Source organism: Neolamprologus brichardi, chromosome 14 (assembly GCF_056152115.1).
Source record: "Neolamprologus brichardi isolate AB-2024 chromosome 14, ASM5615211v1, whole genome shotgun sequence".
Taxonomy (NCBI): Eukaryota; Metazoa; Chordata; class Actinopteri; order Cichliformes; family Cichlidae; genus Neolamprologus; species Neolamprologus brichardi.
Window position 1 is genome coordinate 25,535,507 of NC_142117.1, and position 16,818 is coordinate 25,552,324.

The window sequence follows — 16,818 nt, forward strand, 5'->3', positions numbered from 1 at the left end:
CTACATTGAGCCATGACAACTTGAAAAGTGTATAAAGCTCCAGTATGAACTGTAAAGCTGATTGGGGTAATGTTCAGGCAACAGCAGAGATATGGTATTATTGAGACTGCTACTCTTCATTCTATTACTGGAGAAAGGAAATTCTGCATGTCAGCTGCAAGGCTTGGCACAACCACCTGAACTAACCCAGGATGGGGACCTTTTTATTGGAGGCATTTTTTCATTTCGCACAGGCCAGGATTATGTAACTAACACATTTCAGACAATGCCAGAATTTCGAAAATGCAAAAAGTATGTATTGTTTATCCTATATCCTATTTTATATGAGAAATGTGTTAAATTTACATTTCATTTTAAATAGTTTATGCTTGTGTGTATTTTGTTCTAAATTGGAACCTTTAACATAAAGTTTTTGTTACTTTTATTAATAATTACAGCTTTAATTTTAAAGAATTTCAATTTGCTCAAACAATGATCTTTGCCATAAATGAAATCAACAAAAATCCCCACATGCTGTCTAATATTAAACTTGGCTATAAGATTTATGATAACTGTGGAACCATGGACATACTGAGAGCAGCACTGACACTGCTGAGTGGGTTAAATAGACAACTCCGTGAGGACACCTGCACTGAGGCGGTGCAAGCAATCTTGGGACATTCTGGATCAAGCCCAACTATTGCATTTGCACAGGTTGTTGGAAGGTTTCAGATACCTGTGGTAAGTCAAAGAAAACAAGTCATTGAAGTATAATTTCACTTTTCATATGGCACTTTTGCACCTCTACAGTTCTCTCGCAAAAAACTCTCGCAAGAGTAAAATTATAGCTACAGGTAATGCATAAGCCTAAAATGGCAATATTTAATGTTTGCTCTGCCAATGCTATTCAGATATTTGTATATTTCAATGCAGATCAGCCATTTTGCCACCTGTGCCTGTCTGAGCAACAGGAAAGAGTACCCTACCTTTTTCAGAACTATTCCCAGTGACTACTACCAGAGTAGAGCTCTTGCCAAGCTTGTCAAGCACTTTGGATGGTCCTGGGTCGGGGCGTTAGCTGTGGATAATGAATATGGCTTCAATGGCATAGCAGCATTTATCCAAGCTGCAAAAGAATATGGAGTGTGTATTGAGTATTCTGAAGCATTTTCATCATCAGATCCACCAAACAGACTACAGAGAATAATAGAAATCATTAAGCAGTCCACTTCCAAAGTTATTATGGCTTTTATGTCTCACAGAGAAATTAAATTGCTGGCTACTGAGCTGTACACGCATAGCATTACAGGACTCCAGTGGATTGGCAGTGATGCATGGATCACAGATCACTCTCTGACTGACAGTGAGGGACACAAAATCCTGGTGGGCTCATTAGGCTTCACCAGCCCTAAAGCTAAGATCTCAGGGCTAGAGGAGTATCTAAAGCAGCTCTACCCCTCACAGTTCCCTGATAGTCAGTTTGTTAGGGAATTCTGGGAAGAAGTGTTTGACTGCTCTCTCAATATATCTGTAAACACTCAAAAACAGCCATGTAGTGGCCATGAGAGCTTGCAAAACATTGAATCACAGTTCACTGATGTGTCTGAGCTCAGATTTACTGATAATGTCTACAAGTCAGTTTACGCAGTGGCTCATGCTCTCGACATGCTGATCAAATGTGATAATGATCAACTGTCCTTTTCTAATGGGAGCTGCATTGACCCCAAACACATTAAACCATGGCAAGTGAGTGACTGTCAGTTCATTCTGACAATATGATAAGAGTTGAAATGCTTAATTTAATTTCTATGGAATTTCATTTTTAGGTCTTACAGTATCTTAACACTGTAAATTTTACAACAAAAGAAGGGGAAAGGGTGTATTTTAACAAAAATGGTGACACCCCAGCAAGATATGAACTTGTTAATTTACAGTTTACAATTCGAGGAACAATGGAGGGAAGAACCATTGGCATTTTTGATGCGTCTCTTCCAGAGAGAAATCAGTTTGTCATGAACAACATCCCGGTTGTCTGGGGCAATGGGTTGACTGAGGTAACATAGAAACTGAAGTTTGAAATCTTCATATAAATATTAACTTTTATGTTTTTTAAATTCGTATTTAACTATAGAGATAGTACAAAATGAATATGATTGTTTTTATTCCCGTAGGAGATGCCTGTGTCAGTGTGCAGTGAGATGTGTCTCCCTGGAACACATAAGGTCCTTCAGAAAGGAAAGCCAGTCTGCTGTTATGACTGCATACCCTGCCCAGAAGGAGAGATCAGTAATGTGACAGGTGAATAAATAGCAAAAGAAACAAAGAAAATTAAGCAGCTGGATACTGCATTGGTAAGACTACACACCTTTGGTGAAAAGTTCAATTCCCACCCACTATCCAGTAAGGGTCCTGGCTAGACCATCCATGCTGGAAAGGCGTGGCTATGTCTGTAGCCTGACCGCAGCTCGGACACAAGCATTTCACTACACGTTGTACTCTGTATGATTGTGTATGTGACAATTAAAGGTTGTTTGTTTGATAATTCCCTACTTTATTTTTAATTTTGCAGATTCAATACACTGTGCGAAATGCCCACCAGAGTACTGGTCAAACAAACAACGAGACGCCTGCATCCCCAAAGAAGTAGAATTCCTGGCATATGATGAAATTCTAGGGTTGGTGTTAGTGTTATTTTCATTGCTGGGAGTTTTTCTAACTATGGTTACAACATTAGTCTTCTACTGTCACAGAGAAACCCCAGTAGTAAGGGCAAACAACTCTGAGCTGAGCTTCCTGCTGCTCTTCTCCTTAACTCTGTGTTTCCTGTGCTCTCTGACCTTCATCGGACGGCCAACCAAATTGTCCTGCATGCTGCGACACACAGCATTTGGCATCACCTTTGTCCTCTGCATCTCTTGTGTTCTTGGTAAAACAATAGTAGTTTTAATGGCCTTCAGAGCTACACTTCCAGGGACAAATGTAATGAAATGGTTTGGCCATCTACAGCAGAGACTCAGTGTTCTGGTCTTTACTTTTATACAGGTTTTGATATGCATACTTTGGTTAACAATAAACCCACCTTTTCCTTTTAGGAATTTACTACTGTATAAGGACAGAATCATTTTAGAGTGTGATACAGGCACAGCTGTAGGGTTCTGCGCTGTTCTAGGATATATAGGATTTCTGGCTATATCATGTTTTGCAATTGCATTTTTGGCTCGAAAGCTGCCTGATAATTTTAATGAAGCAAAATTTATAACCTTTAGCATGCTGATATTCTGTGCAGTTTGGATCACATTTATCCCCGCCTATATCAGCTCACCCGGAAAGTTTATTGTGGCTGTAGAAATATTTGCTATTTTGGCTTCCAGCTTTGGACTACTTTTCTGCATTTTTATACCAAAATGTTATATAATCCTGTTTAGGCCAGAACAAAATACTAAGAAACACATAATGGGAAAGACATCAAATTATGATATACAATATTAAGAGTTTAAATTTCAGGGCTGGGTTGCAACTACACAATCTTCCTATAATGATTGTTAATGTGAATAAATGTCATATGTTGTGAGCAGTGTGACAAGTGAAAGACAGTAGAGTTACATTTGTGATGATTAGTCCAACCATGATGTTGCCAAATACACATTTTGTATTAAACTTACACTTAATTCTATTTGTTTGTTTTTAATTTATTTTGATCATCTGAACAATATACAAAGTTCATTTAGCAAAGTAAAGAAGGAGCGAGAAAAAGTGCAAACTTATTTAATCCCACCTCCACATTGTATGTGACATAACAAAATATATTGAATAAAGTACCCCTAATTCCATCAAATATAAATCATGTGCTTCACCTTCACCTTCACACAACATTGAGTGGCGTACCTCTATCTGAACTTTTGCTGGCATCTGCCTTCTCTTTCCCCATTCCTTGTTTAGGCCCATGTTATACTGCTCATTTAGACTGAACAGTACATAATTGAAACATTATGTTTTTTGATTGGCTGGATATCGATTGTTATATGCTTTACTTCACAAATATGTGCATTCATTCATACTTGTTAAACCTTGAAAATAATTTAACTTAAAAATCTAACATAATGCTAATCTAATACTCTGTCTACTAGTAAAACTGATAATGGCTACCCATCATGAAAAATGTTAATAGGAATTGTTTAAGATTCATGTTGCTATGAACTTTCGAGAAAGTTTTTATTAGGAATTGTTCTTCACTTTTCGTTAATGGGGTTCAGTAATGACCAAACTTCTATTCTGAAGTTCAAATGAACAATGATGCAATACAAAATAAAAGATTGCACATACAAAAAAAAAAAAAACAACAAACAAGAAAAACTGAGGAAGGCAAATAAGTGCACATCTGTTTCAGGCATGACTTTATTACCCAATAGATATATTCCAATGGGACAGCTGCACCAGAGTCCAATAAAGGAGCCACATGGGATTAAACACAGAAACAGATTGCTTCATCCTTTAACACAACAACAAGAGCAACAGGTGGCATATTCCATCAAGCAGAAAATAATAAGGTCTAATTTAGTTAACATCTTTGTCACAACATGTAACTGTTACATGTTTACTAAATTAAAAGTCTTTGTTTTGATCTCTTGGTGTCTCTTGCCTCCTTTCTTTCCTCTGTTTGTTTATTTAAGGTATTATCTCAGTGCTACTGAACTGTGCCGTTCCTTGATCCATAAGTAATTTAATTAAATTTTATTTCAAACTCTTTTTCAAGTTTGAAAGTTTTTATTGAATTGTACAATATTAACATAGGTATAATGAAAAGGCTTTTGATTAATAAGAGAGTTCTGGCTTTGTGCTGGGAATAAGTTTGTGTCTTTAAGAGCTTAAATCAAAAGATTTTATAATATTATACCATACATTTTGAATTCACTGACAAATGTACTATAGTCAAGTTGTAGTACAGTACACACACACACACACACACATACATAAAATAGTAACAGCTGCATTTGACATCTTGCAGTGCCTTTATACCAAAAGAATACAAACTAAACAATCTATTTACTAAAAGAGTAAAATAAATGACAGCTTATGCTAATTCCAAAGTTACGAAACGTTATCCAACTGTTAAATATAATAATTGCTGCAAAATATGGGGCAGTGGAATTGTATTTGGCAATTTTCATGGGTATTTTTTTAAGGATAATCTAATACCAACACGGCCTGTGTGAACAGAGGTTTCTTATTTACTAAGTTAAAATAAATAAATAAAAATAACTTTTAAACTACAATGATAACCTGTTGCAATCCCATTCAATCAAATTATAAAAATACAAAAGTATTTTCTTGAGTTTCTTGAGTTGATAACATGGGATTGCACAGTAACAAATTTCAGTCCTTCCAAATTCTTTTACCACTTTTCGGTCACAACCCTAGAATGGGCAGTAGTTTCTATATTCCTTTGAAACAAACTCAGTCCCATGATAATTTTACAAAAGGACCCTCTGAATCTCTTTATTTCTTTATATTTTTGCAGACATTTTTGATCTCCAAAGATGGAGATTTAGTTGCAAGGCATGAACGCATACATTTAACTCACATATGCTCAAGGACCGTGCAGATCATGCATTTTTAAGCCACATCCACCATAATAACATGAAGCAAATATTTAAGCACAGTTTAAAGTACATATAACTCTTCCATATTCTCATGCACACTGTTCCTGTGTTACTTTACAGCCATAGTTGCCTTCCATTCCAGGGACTGTTGAAGGTAATACATGATTGCTTTTATGACAACATTCTTTGTGCACAACAAACATTAAGAACATTCCAAATTAAATTTTGGCCTTTGCTATATCTATAATATGCTTTGTCTTTTTCCTGATTAGCATATTAATTTATCAGTAAATGTTGTCTCTTTCTAAAAATAGAAATTGGTGGGGATTCTCAACTGTCAGACTGATTACTAGCTAATTGTGAGAAAATACTAATAAATATAGAGACTTGCATTCATGAAAGCAGAAACTACTTTTTTTTGTGCAGAGCTCCTGTGGATCTATTTAACATCATTACTTTTAATAGGCCTGATCAAGTAGTGACCAAGACCTCTGCTGAGCTTCCTGCATGGTGCCATATACAAAAATTTGAATCACATTTATATTCTTTATTGCTTTCTAAGGAAAACAATAATTGGTTTAATGGCCTTCAAGACAAAACTCTTAAGGAGTAATTGATACTCTTGCTAAAAATCAAACCTATTTTTTGTCATTATTAATTTATAGACAATATTTTATATAAGCTAATAATCATTAATGACTAATCTGTAAGCATATTTAATAATGATTTTAGCAACTGTGTTTCCTAGGACACATTCCTAATAAAAGAACTTCAACATAATCTACTCTATTAACAAACAAATTATATATATTAATAAAATTGTTATTATTGTTTTGGTTATTATTATTATTATTATTATTATTATTATTATTATTATTATTATTATTATTATTATTATTATTATTGTTGTTGTTGTTGTTGTTATTGTTGTTGTTGTTGTACAGTGGTGAAAGTCCTGGGTTTCAGTATACTGACTGGCTGATGTCTTTCTGTGTGGAGTTTGCATAGTTTTCCTGGGCTTGTGAGGTTTCTTTCTGGGTATTCCAACTTCCTCAAATTGTCTAAAGACTCCTGTATTTGACATAGATGTGAGTGTGAATAGCTGTCTGTCTCTTTTTGTTAGCCCTGCCATAGACTGGCAAACAGCTGAGGGTGTCCTCTGCCTTTCACCTTATTACAGCTGTGATAGATCCAAAATTCTTGTCACTCCAAACTGAGTGAGCAATGAAGAAAGTGGATGGATATAAGAGCTGATTTACAGGAACAGCTGTAAAAACTTACAGGCCCTTATTATGTTGGTCTCAGTAAACAGTCTAAGATATTTTTTAGTAAACATTTTTAGGAAACCGGACACATGTGTTATAGCTGATATTCCTAATAAAAAAAAAAGAAAAGAAAAAAGATTACAACAGTAACTTCACAGTTATTCCATGTACCAATGAGAGTGGCCCATTGTTTTGGCTACACTTTTTTTTGCTACAGAGAAGAAGCTATAAAACATGTCCCTCTAAGAAGCATGCATGCCAAAGGCAAGGCTCTGAGATGACAACAGTCACATTTGTTTTCCTAACACTGTTCATTTGGGTGTTGTCATGTGACACATGGCGCAACCGGGACCTGTATGAGCATTATGAAGAAACAGAGGCCTTTGCTGCATTGTGTAAAAATGTTGCCATTCATGACAATGACAGCACAAAACTAATACAGACATGTTACAGGTGAGTAAATTACAACCTGACTGGTGATCTGTGTGTACATGGTTAGCCGGTGTGGTTTTCCCAGAAATTTGGGAGTCTAAATACCATAAATGATAATATGTTTTGATTTCAAATATGTTACAATTTCAAGTCATTAGTATATTACTGTAATTATAGGCAAAGTAACAGGCTCAGTGCTGTGTTATGATACTTTTTTTAGTTTTGCATTTCATATTTAAAAATGGTTTACCATAATTTTATCTTTCCATCTTATTTAAATGAAATCAAGTCATTTTTATGTGCCTACAAATAATGAATAAATGGAAATTCAAGCAATTTGACTGTAAATAAGTGTAATGAAGACTTCTAAAATGCTATTTAAAAATGTTTATAATTCTTTTCTCATTTTTTAGGACTTCTGAAATTACTGTTGACTCTAATAATATTTTCACACAAGACAGGATCAAAACAGACTATACAGTTTTTGTGGATCTGCCTTTGAACTGCATGGTCTCCAATGGATGTGTACACCTGCTTCAAGAATATAAGTACACTGTGAATGAAGATAAGGGAAGCAAGCATGTACATAAATGTAGATTTCTACAGTTCTTGGTATATTTGCTGTCCAAGACCAACTGTGTTCCACACATGACACAGGTAACTGCCGGATTTATGATAGAAAAATAAAATGAATCCTACTGTATAGAAAATAAGATGTGAATTTAGAGCACTGAAACATTTTTGCTCATGCCTATTCAATACAGATTGCACTGATAATCCTATGTATTATCTGTAATTAGCCTTCATCCAGATATAATCTAATCATTACAGGATACATTTAAATTACAGAAATACCTGCCCATCTGTTCTTCTGAGATCTCTGGCACATTGAACCCACATTATTACTCTTGTCCTGGTGTACCACCAGAAAAAAAAGGATTGTATATGCATCTGTAATGTGTACTTTAAGGGAAAACTCATTCTCGTCCCTGTATATAAAGACCCCAAATTCCACCGTGTGTTAATATTTTAATGTTGCTGACAACAAAATGAGCCAAGAATCCTTTGAAAAACTGAAGAGCTTATGTCAAGATTAGCTGCAATAAGATATGTGTGCAATTAATATGTCAAATTGTGTGTTTTGAGATTTTCGTTTTGTCGATCTCCATTTGTTGTGTCTATGTGACTGTCCAATAACAGATTATTTTTTTTACTTGATCAGCAGATTTCATCCAAGGTCTATTCAACACACTACCCAAAAGAAGTGTTTCTAACACGAGCAGGTAATAAACAAATAAATACACAAGTTCTTTAATACCGTGCCTGAACAGTTGTATAAAAAAGCATAACTTTCTTTTCATACAGATGGCGTCAGAGTTACTGTTTACATGGGCAAAATTGTGCAGCTAACAGATTCCAGTAAATGGGTGGGCAAAGTTTTTCAGGCAGCTCTGTTGCTGTTTGCAATGCACATGACAAGAATAGAAATGTCATCAAGCAGAGTCAGCCTGCATCATAACTGCAACTTTTCAGCATCAGTCAACATCTACCAGCCATCTCAGTGGTGTATAATACTTGCATGCTTGACCTGTGTAGTGGGGAGAACTGTTCATGTATTAATTATCTTCAAGGCAGCTCATCCTGTCATGAAATTGTTTTTAACAACACGCTATCGATTAAATGCCCTACTTGTTGCTGTGTTGCTCATCTGGCTGACCTTTAGTATTTTTCTCCTCAATAATAACGGGAAACATATGTCAAAAGACCTACTTATTGAGGGAACTGATGGATCAGCACTGAGATCCTGGGGTGTGTTAAGGCAGATAGAACTATTAGCTACTTTGTGCTGTGTGTTAGTTTCCCTTTCAAGTTTGCGACAATCCATCCTAACAAAAGTCAGTTTCTTGAGTATCCTTTTTCATGTGCAACTGGTCACCTGCCACCAGAATTCTAGGATTCCAACAAAGTATATCTTAATTGTCAAGATCAATAGGTTAATTTGAAGGTCATTTTCAAGCATCCATCTCTCTCCACTACAGCTGTCATATGAAATGTGAAAACAAAATGAACATTTGTATTAATGCAGATTAAAGATATATAATAAAAGCATCTGTCTGTGTCCTCTTGTATGTCATTTTCCTGTTCTTTTTTTTTTGCTTGTTTGTTCCTTGTGGAAAGAAACATTACTCAGAAGAGTGCGTAGAGCACGTCCCATTAATATTGGTCCAATTGCTTTTATGTTTTTTTAAACACAATTACATTTTTTTTCACATGAATACAAATATTGTTGTTTGTATATGAACAAAGCACCATCATCAGATAAGAAAAAACACAATTGGATGCCAGAAACAATAATAAACAGATAGAATATCTGGCCAGTTAAAAATGAAATACTGATTAGATTACATAATCAAATGTACTTCAGAATATCACACATAATATAGAGTTAATATTAAACCAATATACCATGAAGTATTGTTTAGATTCTCAAAGAACATTTTAATTGCTTGTCTTTTACAAGTCAAATAGCAGAAGTAGAGATAGAAGTAGTTTCAGTGATGCAAAAAAACAAAATAATCTTTTGACAATGGGGAAAGTGCTCACAATCGATGGAGACATTTCTCTGATGATTGAAGAAAAACTATAAAGGTCAGCTCCGAGCACACAACTACTTCAGTGAAGGGGAGGGCAGCTCATGATGAGTATGATCACTTTGATTTTATTCACTCTGCTGGCAAGGATAAAGTCTGACAACCATACATGCAGACTGATTGGACAGACAGGATTCATGGAGTTTTCTAAAGAAGGTGATTTAATTCTAGGAGGAGTTTTCTCTATGTCTAGTACAAGGACACTTATAGATAATAACTACCAAGCACTTCCATACACATACTGCACAAAGTAAGTGAATATGATTAAAATAAATTAATAACACCTGTATGTTATGCTAGTAGAATACTTTATGTCTTTCTGATATAGTGCATTATGATAATGTGAAATATTTTTTTTATGTGTATAGCATCAACAGTTGACACTTTGTTTACAGACGGAATCACAGGGAACTGAAATTTGCCAGGACAATGATTTTTACTGTGGAGGAGATCAATAGAGATGCTATACTGCTTCCTGGAGTGAGTCTGAGTTATAGGGTGTATAATGGCTGCGGGAGTGAAAACCTAATACGGGCAGCTGTAGAGGCTATAAGTGGAGAGAATTCAAAAAGCTGCAGTGATCAGGTCCAGGCTCTAGTTGGCCATTCTTCATCAGGAGTAAGTGGAGACATGAACCTCATATTAAGTTCACTATCAGTTCCACAGGTGAGCAGAAATGACTGGGAGGGATAACTTTTGAATACTGTTTTATTGAGTTTGTCTATCTTTAAAACATAAAAAGGATTGTTGTGTTTGCTTTTTTTTTTTTTTTTTTTTTTTTTGAAGGTGAGTCACCTTTCAACCTGTGCTTGCTTAAGTGACAGAAGACTTTACCCCACCTTCTTCAGAACGGTGCCAAGTGACCGCTACCAAATCAGTGGTCTAGCACAGCTTATGAAATATTTTGACTGGCGCTGGGTGGGAGTTATTTATTCAATAGGCATGTACTCAGAGGATGGTACAGCTGACTTTGTTAAGGAAGCAAAGAAAGAAGGCATATGTATTGAATACAGTCTTCCCTACTCACAAATAAGCAAAAAACTTTTCAGTGTTATTCTAGACACACTACTGGAGTCCTCATCAAATGTGGTCCTCTTGTTTATGTCCTTGTCTTATGCCAAATCATTCCTGTCAGAAATTGAAACTTATAAAATAACTGGAAAGCAGTGGATTGGCACAGAGTCGTGGATAATGCAATCAGACCTGGCTTCTGCTGACAGAAAGCACATTTTACATGGGGCAATGGGCTTTGCGCTCCCTCAGGCATCCATACCAGGTCTTGGAGAATTTTTACTTGGTTTGAAGCCTTCTGATGAGCCACAGAGTGCATTAATTAAAGCTTTCTGGGAGGAATTCTTTGACTGCAGCTACTCTCCGTCAAACACTTCTACTATGTGTACTGGTGCAGAGGACCTGCGAACAGTCTCAAATGATTACACAGATGTGGCATATTTCAGGGAAGAGAATAATGTATATAAAGCGGTGTATTCAGTAGCATATGCCCTACACGCTCTACTGCAATGTCAGAATGGCTCAAATCCTACAACAGGGAAGCTTTGTGTGAACAAAAATGAGGTTCAACCTAAGTTGGTAAGTCCTAATATATTGAAATTATTTGATCTTTGTCTCTAATCATTAAATTTATTGTTGTTTTCTGTTTGTTTTCTGTTAAAATCTGACTATTGAATGATTTTATATATGACAAAATGTGCTAATTGTCTTTCTGTAGGTGCTCGAACACATTAAGTATGTGAACTTCACAACTAAGAATGGGGTCAGGGTTTTATTTGATGAATATGGGCAATCAGTTGCCCTCTATGACTTAGTAAACTGGCAGATGAAAGAGGATGGCTCTGCTGAAATTAGTATTATTGGTCAATACGATGCCTCTTTTTCAAAGGAAGAAAGATTCATACTAAAAGAAGATGTCATCATAGTTTGGGGAGGAAACAGTAGTGAGGTAATTTCCCTCAACACTATGGACATTTCATAGATTTAAAAATAATATTTTCTTCACAGCAGTTTTAGAAACATTTTAATGTTATTAAGAAAACATATTTTGTGTTTCAGTATTGAGTTTTAACTTGTTGAATTTTGCCAAATCAGGTTCCCAGGTCTGTCTGCAGAGAACCATGTCCGCCAGGGACTCGAAAGGCTATAAACAAGAATAAGCCTGTTTGCTGCTTTGACTGCTTTAAATGCCCCGAGGGAACAATTAGTAATCAGACAAGTGAGTAAGGATACCTATTTAAAATCAGTTCTAGTGTCCTGAATGAATATATATCAAAACCATTTAAATATTTGAACCACCGAATGTTTCAATTGATTATATATCTTGGATATACTATACTTATATTTTCTGTCATTTACATCTGTCACAGATTCTCCTGACTGTTTGCTCTGTCCACCTGAATTTTGGCCAAATGAAAACAGAGACAAGTGTCTTCCAAAACCTACTGAATACCTTTCCTACAAAGAGATCATGGGGGCACTTTTAACTGCATTTAGTTGTATTGGTGTGTTTTTAGCGCTAATGATATCAGTAATATTTTTGACTCATAAAGAGACTCCTATTGTAAGAGCAAACAACTCTGAGCTGAGCTTCCTGCTGTTATTCTCACTGAAACTGTGTTTCCTGTGTTCTCTGACGTTCATCGGACGTCCCTCCGAGTGGTCCTGCATGCTACGACACACAGCATTTGGCATTACCTTCGTTCTCTGTATCTCTTGCGTTCTGGGGAAAACATTAGTGGTTTTAATGGCCTTCAGAGCTACACTTCCAAGCAGTAATGTCATGAAGTGGTTTGGGCCTATGCAACAGAGGCTCACTGTTCTGATATTTACTCTGATTCAGGTTATGATATGTATACTTTGGCTAACAATAAACCCCCCATTCCCAAACATTAACATTGACTACTATAAAGAAAAGATCATCTTGGAGTGTGCTCTGGGTTCAGCTGTTGGATTCTGGGCTGTCCTGGGTTATATTGGACTTCTTGCTATCTTGTGTTTTATACTTGCTTTTCTTGCTAGAACACTGCCAGATAGCTTTAACGAGGCCAAACTGATCACTTTCAGTATGCTGATATTCTGTGCAGTATGGATCACATTTATCCCTGCATATATCAGCTCTCCAGGGAAATTCACTGTAGCTGTGGAAATATTTGCCATTCTGGCATCAAGTTTTGGTTTGTTGGTGTGCATTTTTGTTCCAAAATGTTATATAATCATATTTAGGCCAGAACAAAATTCTAAAAAGCATTTGATGGGAAAAATACCACCAAGAACTATTTAATTTGTAATTTATTTGGTCCTGGTGTATGAATCATAGAAATAATTTCACTGTATCTGTGTAGTCTGTTACAATTTGTTTAGCTGTGAGATGCTGAATAAACTGAAAACATGGATTAAAGGTTTTTTTCCTCTTTTCTGTTTATCTGGGAGGCTGTTGAGAAAAGGAATATAAAATTCAAACTTAACTGCTACATATATTTGACACAAGCTTCATTTGTAATATGTTTCAAACCTTCTATGATACATTTTTACACAGAGTGTGTGAATGTGTGTGTGAATGGGTGAATGACTGAATATAGTGTAAAGCGCTTTGGGGTCCTCAGGGACTAAGTAAAGCGCTATACAAATACAGGCCATTTACCATTTACCAGAGAAGCTTTTTCCAATGTTCTTTCTTTATCTTCTTTTTCACAATGTTCTTTTTCAGTGAGAATGTAATAATTTAGATGGTTTAGCGGTTTGTTTTCTTTAGCTATTTGTTACCCTTTGTTTATTAGCATTCTTCTGTATTTTAACTTTACAACCTGCAAAGAAAATATCTAAATCATCTTTTAAAACAAATAAACCGCCTAAAAATTCTACTTGTTTTGTTAAATCTTACTTAAAAATGCCATTATTGCAGGACAGAATTACCCCCTTGTGCAGTTCTGGGGCGTACTAGTGTTACTTGAAAAGTAATTAATTATATTATATATTACTTTACGAAGTTATGAAGTATCATAATATATATATTATATATATTCCCCTCTCGCCCCTGTGGGCAGTCAATCCTTTAAGCTCAGGTCCTCTGCCAGAGGCCTGGGAGCTTGAGGGTCCTGCACAGTATCTTAGCTGTTCCTAGGACTGCACTCTTCTGGACAGAGATCTCGGATGTTGTTCGGTATCGCTACGTCTAGCACTACGGCCGTCTTCTTCTGCTTGTCTACCACTACAACATTCGGTTGGTTAGTCACCACCATCTTGTCTGTCTGTATCTGGAAGTCCCACACGAACTTAGTTCGGTCATTCTCAACCACCCTTGGGATTGTCTCCCATTCTGACCTCGGGACTCTAGGCCATACTCCGCACAGACGTCTTATACTATGTTACTAAAATTAGCTACATTTAAATCAGGTTGGGATTTTAACTGCTCCCTTCACATTTTCAGGCAAATAGAGCTAGCACTGCTTAGTGAGATTTTGAATTGCATTTCATATTGAAGGCGTGACATGCTTTTTGTGTGTATTTAGTAGAATTGTTGTTGAGATTTGACTATATAAATAATTTGGCTATATTTTCAAAGCAATCAAAATAGTTAAATTCCTAAAAACTTTACTTTGTTTTAGTAAAGACCAATGTTCCGTCTAATTTTTCATGTGTCTGAGCGAACACACAAACTCCCTGAGCGGACACTTGGACCACTGTGAGCAACATTAGACGTGAGCACTGTGGTCACGCCAGCATCGAATCCATGCAAGTTACATGGTTTATTAAAATAATCAAATTACAGCATTTACATTTATGTTAGACTACTTTTAATTAACTGCTTTATCCCACTTACAATGAAAATTAAAAAAGAAAATCTTGTTCATGACCTGTGTAGTATGTTACAGGTTTTTTTTTTTATTGGTTTGGCGCAGTTTTCACAAGCAATTGGTACATTTTCAAAACTCTTAGTACTTATATCACAACAGATCATCAAAAGTGCACCTTTTTCAAACATTTCAGTATATTTTCAATTGTGTTAGTACAATATACATAATGACAAAATATCCTTTTCACTACACAAAATAAGTGTTTCATCTAAATAAATGTTTCGTTCACAGTTACTGCCTTTCATAATGTTATCACTATAAAATTTTTGATTTGCATCTCTTATTATTCAGTTTAATACATTTTTCTGTCATTTCATCTGGCATAATCAATGAATCATTCATTATTTCCATGGATTTTCAACTTGACTGATTGTTGTCTGGTCATTTGTAAGTTCCTTTTGAGAGGAACAATGTCCGGGTGAAACAACTGCGTTCAGAATATATTCAGGTACAACACTAAACTGGCATGCAATTATTGTAACAAAGGGTGATGGAGCTGGACGCTGCTGTGAATCATCACAAGTATATTTTTGTTGATGAGGCCGGTTTCAATCTGGCAAAAACTAGACACAGAGGACGTAACCTTATTGGACAAAGGGCTACCATCCAAGTCCCTGGACAACGTGGGGGGAACATCTCAATGTGTGCAGCTATATCTAAAGATGGTGTGGTAGGCTGTAGACCAGTTCTAGGGTCATACAACACTGAACACCTGATAGTTTTTTTTTTAATGAACTGGAGCAGGCCTGTCAGGGAGAAGACATCATCTATGTTGTTGTGTGGGACAATGTCAGCTTCCACCATGCACAGCTGGTTCAGGAATGGTTTCAAACACACCATATTTCCCTTTCCTCAACCCAATTGAGGAATTCTTCTCTACATGGAGGTGGAAGGTGTATGATCGCCATCCCCATGAGCATGTCTTCCTTCTTCAAGCCATGTGTGAAGCTTATGGTGATATAACTGCTGAGCAATGTCAAGCCTGGATTCGTCATGCCAGGAGATTTTTCCCATGGTGCCTGAACAACGAAGACATCCACTGTGATGTTGATGAAAACTTATGGCCCAATGTCAATGACCGGCTTGATTAATTGTGTAAAAGTGATAAAAATAAAAATATATTTTGCTTAGGTAAATGACTTGTTTTTTTTTCTCCCTTTTTCGTGTGTGTGTGTGTGTGTATATATATATATATATATATACTATATATATACTATATATATATATATATACCAACCTTCTGATCATGGGGCGACCTACTGAGCCAAAAGCACAGGAACCGACAGGCTGTATATATTTTATAAATAAAATATATTTCACTGGTCTGCTCGTTTTAGCTGTCCGCTTACCCAGCAGATCATTTAGATACAGTTTCATTGCTTCAGTTTAAGACACTGCAGATATGCTTACAATAGACCCTACAATTATTATTGTAATACAAAGTGTCATGAGGTGACTGTTGTTGTGATTTGGCACTGTATAAATGAAACTGAATAAAATTGAATAGAATTGAATCAATAGCACAGCATTTTAGTTATAAAATGACCAAGCATGTATGATGGACTGAGGGTAATAATGTAATGATCTCACATCATCAGCCTCTATTTTCAATATCCAATGTGAATATTGCGTGGATTAATATGTGAATGAAAAAAAATATTTAGGGTTAAATGTTTGGCATTTTGTGTACTATGAAGATAATTCCACATTACTACAACAGATACTTACTTACTATTCAGTACATTATTTGCATTTCACACTCTTTGAATTATCAGTGTGTTGAATAAACTGCTGTAGGGAAATGATTACATGTGGACACGTCTGTTACGTTTCATGCAGCACTGGATATGTGAACCTTCTTTTGAGCAGTCACCTTTTCTTGTTGTGCTCAGATTGCTGCCTTGGGATATTTGCCTTTGTCCAGCTCATTATAAAAGCTCTATCCTCATCTGATTTTAGAAGTGTAAACATGCAGAGAACTGTTTTTGTTTTTCTGTCCATACAGTACTTGAGCATAGTTTCT

General features: G+C 35.9%; 3 protein-coding genes across 3 annotated transcripts; all 3 read left to right on the top strand.

Moving 5' to 3' along the window:
- The first annotated feature begins 471 nt into the window (after positions 1–471).
- Positions 472–3,468, top strand: LOC102797367 (extracellular calcium-sensing receptor-like). The gene is made up of 5 exons (XM_087851541.1): positions 472–720; positions 913–1,725; positions 1,806–2,033; positions 2,154–2,277; positions 2,549–3,468. Exons 1-5 carry the CDS (start codon positions 472–474, stop codon positions 3,466–3,468), a joined length of 2,334 nt encoding a protein of 777 aa, XP_087707667.1.
- Positions 3,469–7,246: 3,778 nt separating this feature from the next.
- LOC148098894 (uncharacterized) lies at positions 7,247–9,279 on the top strand. Its single transcript, XM_087851542.1, has 4 exons — positions 7,247–7,297; positions 7,690–7,933; positions 8,502–8,559; positions 8,642–9,279. Exons 2-4 carry the CDS (start codon positions 7,784–7,786, stop codon positions 9,277–9,279), a joined length of 846 nt encoding a protein of 281 aa, XP_087707668.1. The 5' UTR covers positions 7,247–7,297; positions 7,690–7,783.
- Positions 9,280–10,338: 1,059 nt separating this feature from the next.
- LOC102778426 (extracellular calcium-sensing receptor-like) lies at positions 10,339–13,222 on the top strand. The gene is made up of 5 exons (XM_006795499.3): positions 10,339–10,593; positions 10,714–11,502; positions 11,657–11,887; positions 12,034–12,157; positions 12,309–13,222. Exons 1-5 carry the CDS (start codon positions 10,357–10,359, stop codon positions 13,220–13,222), a joined length of 2,295 nt encoding a protein of 764 aa, XP_006795562.3. The 5' UTR covers positions 10,339–10,356.
- Positions 13,223–16,818: the final 3,596 nt, after the last annotated feature.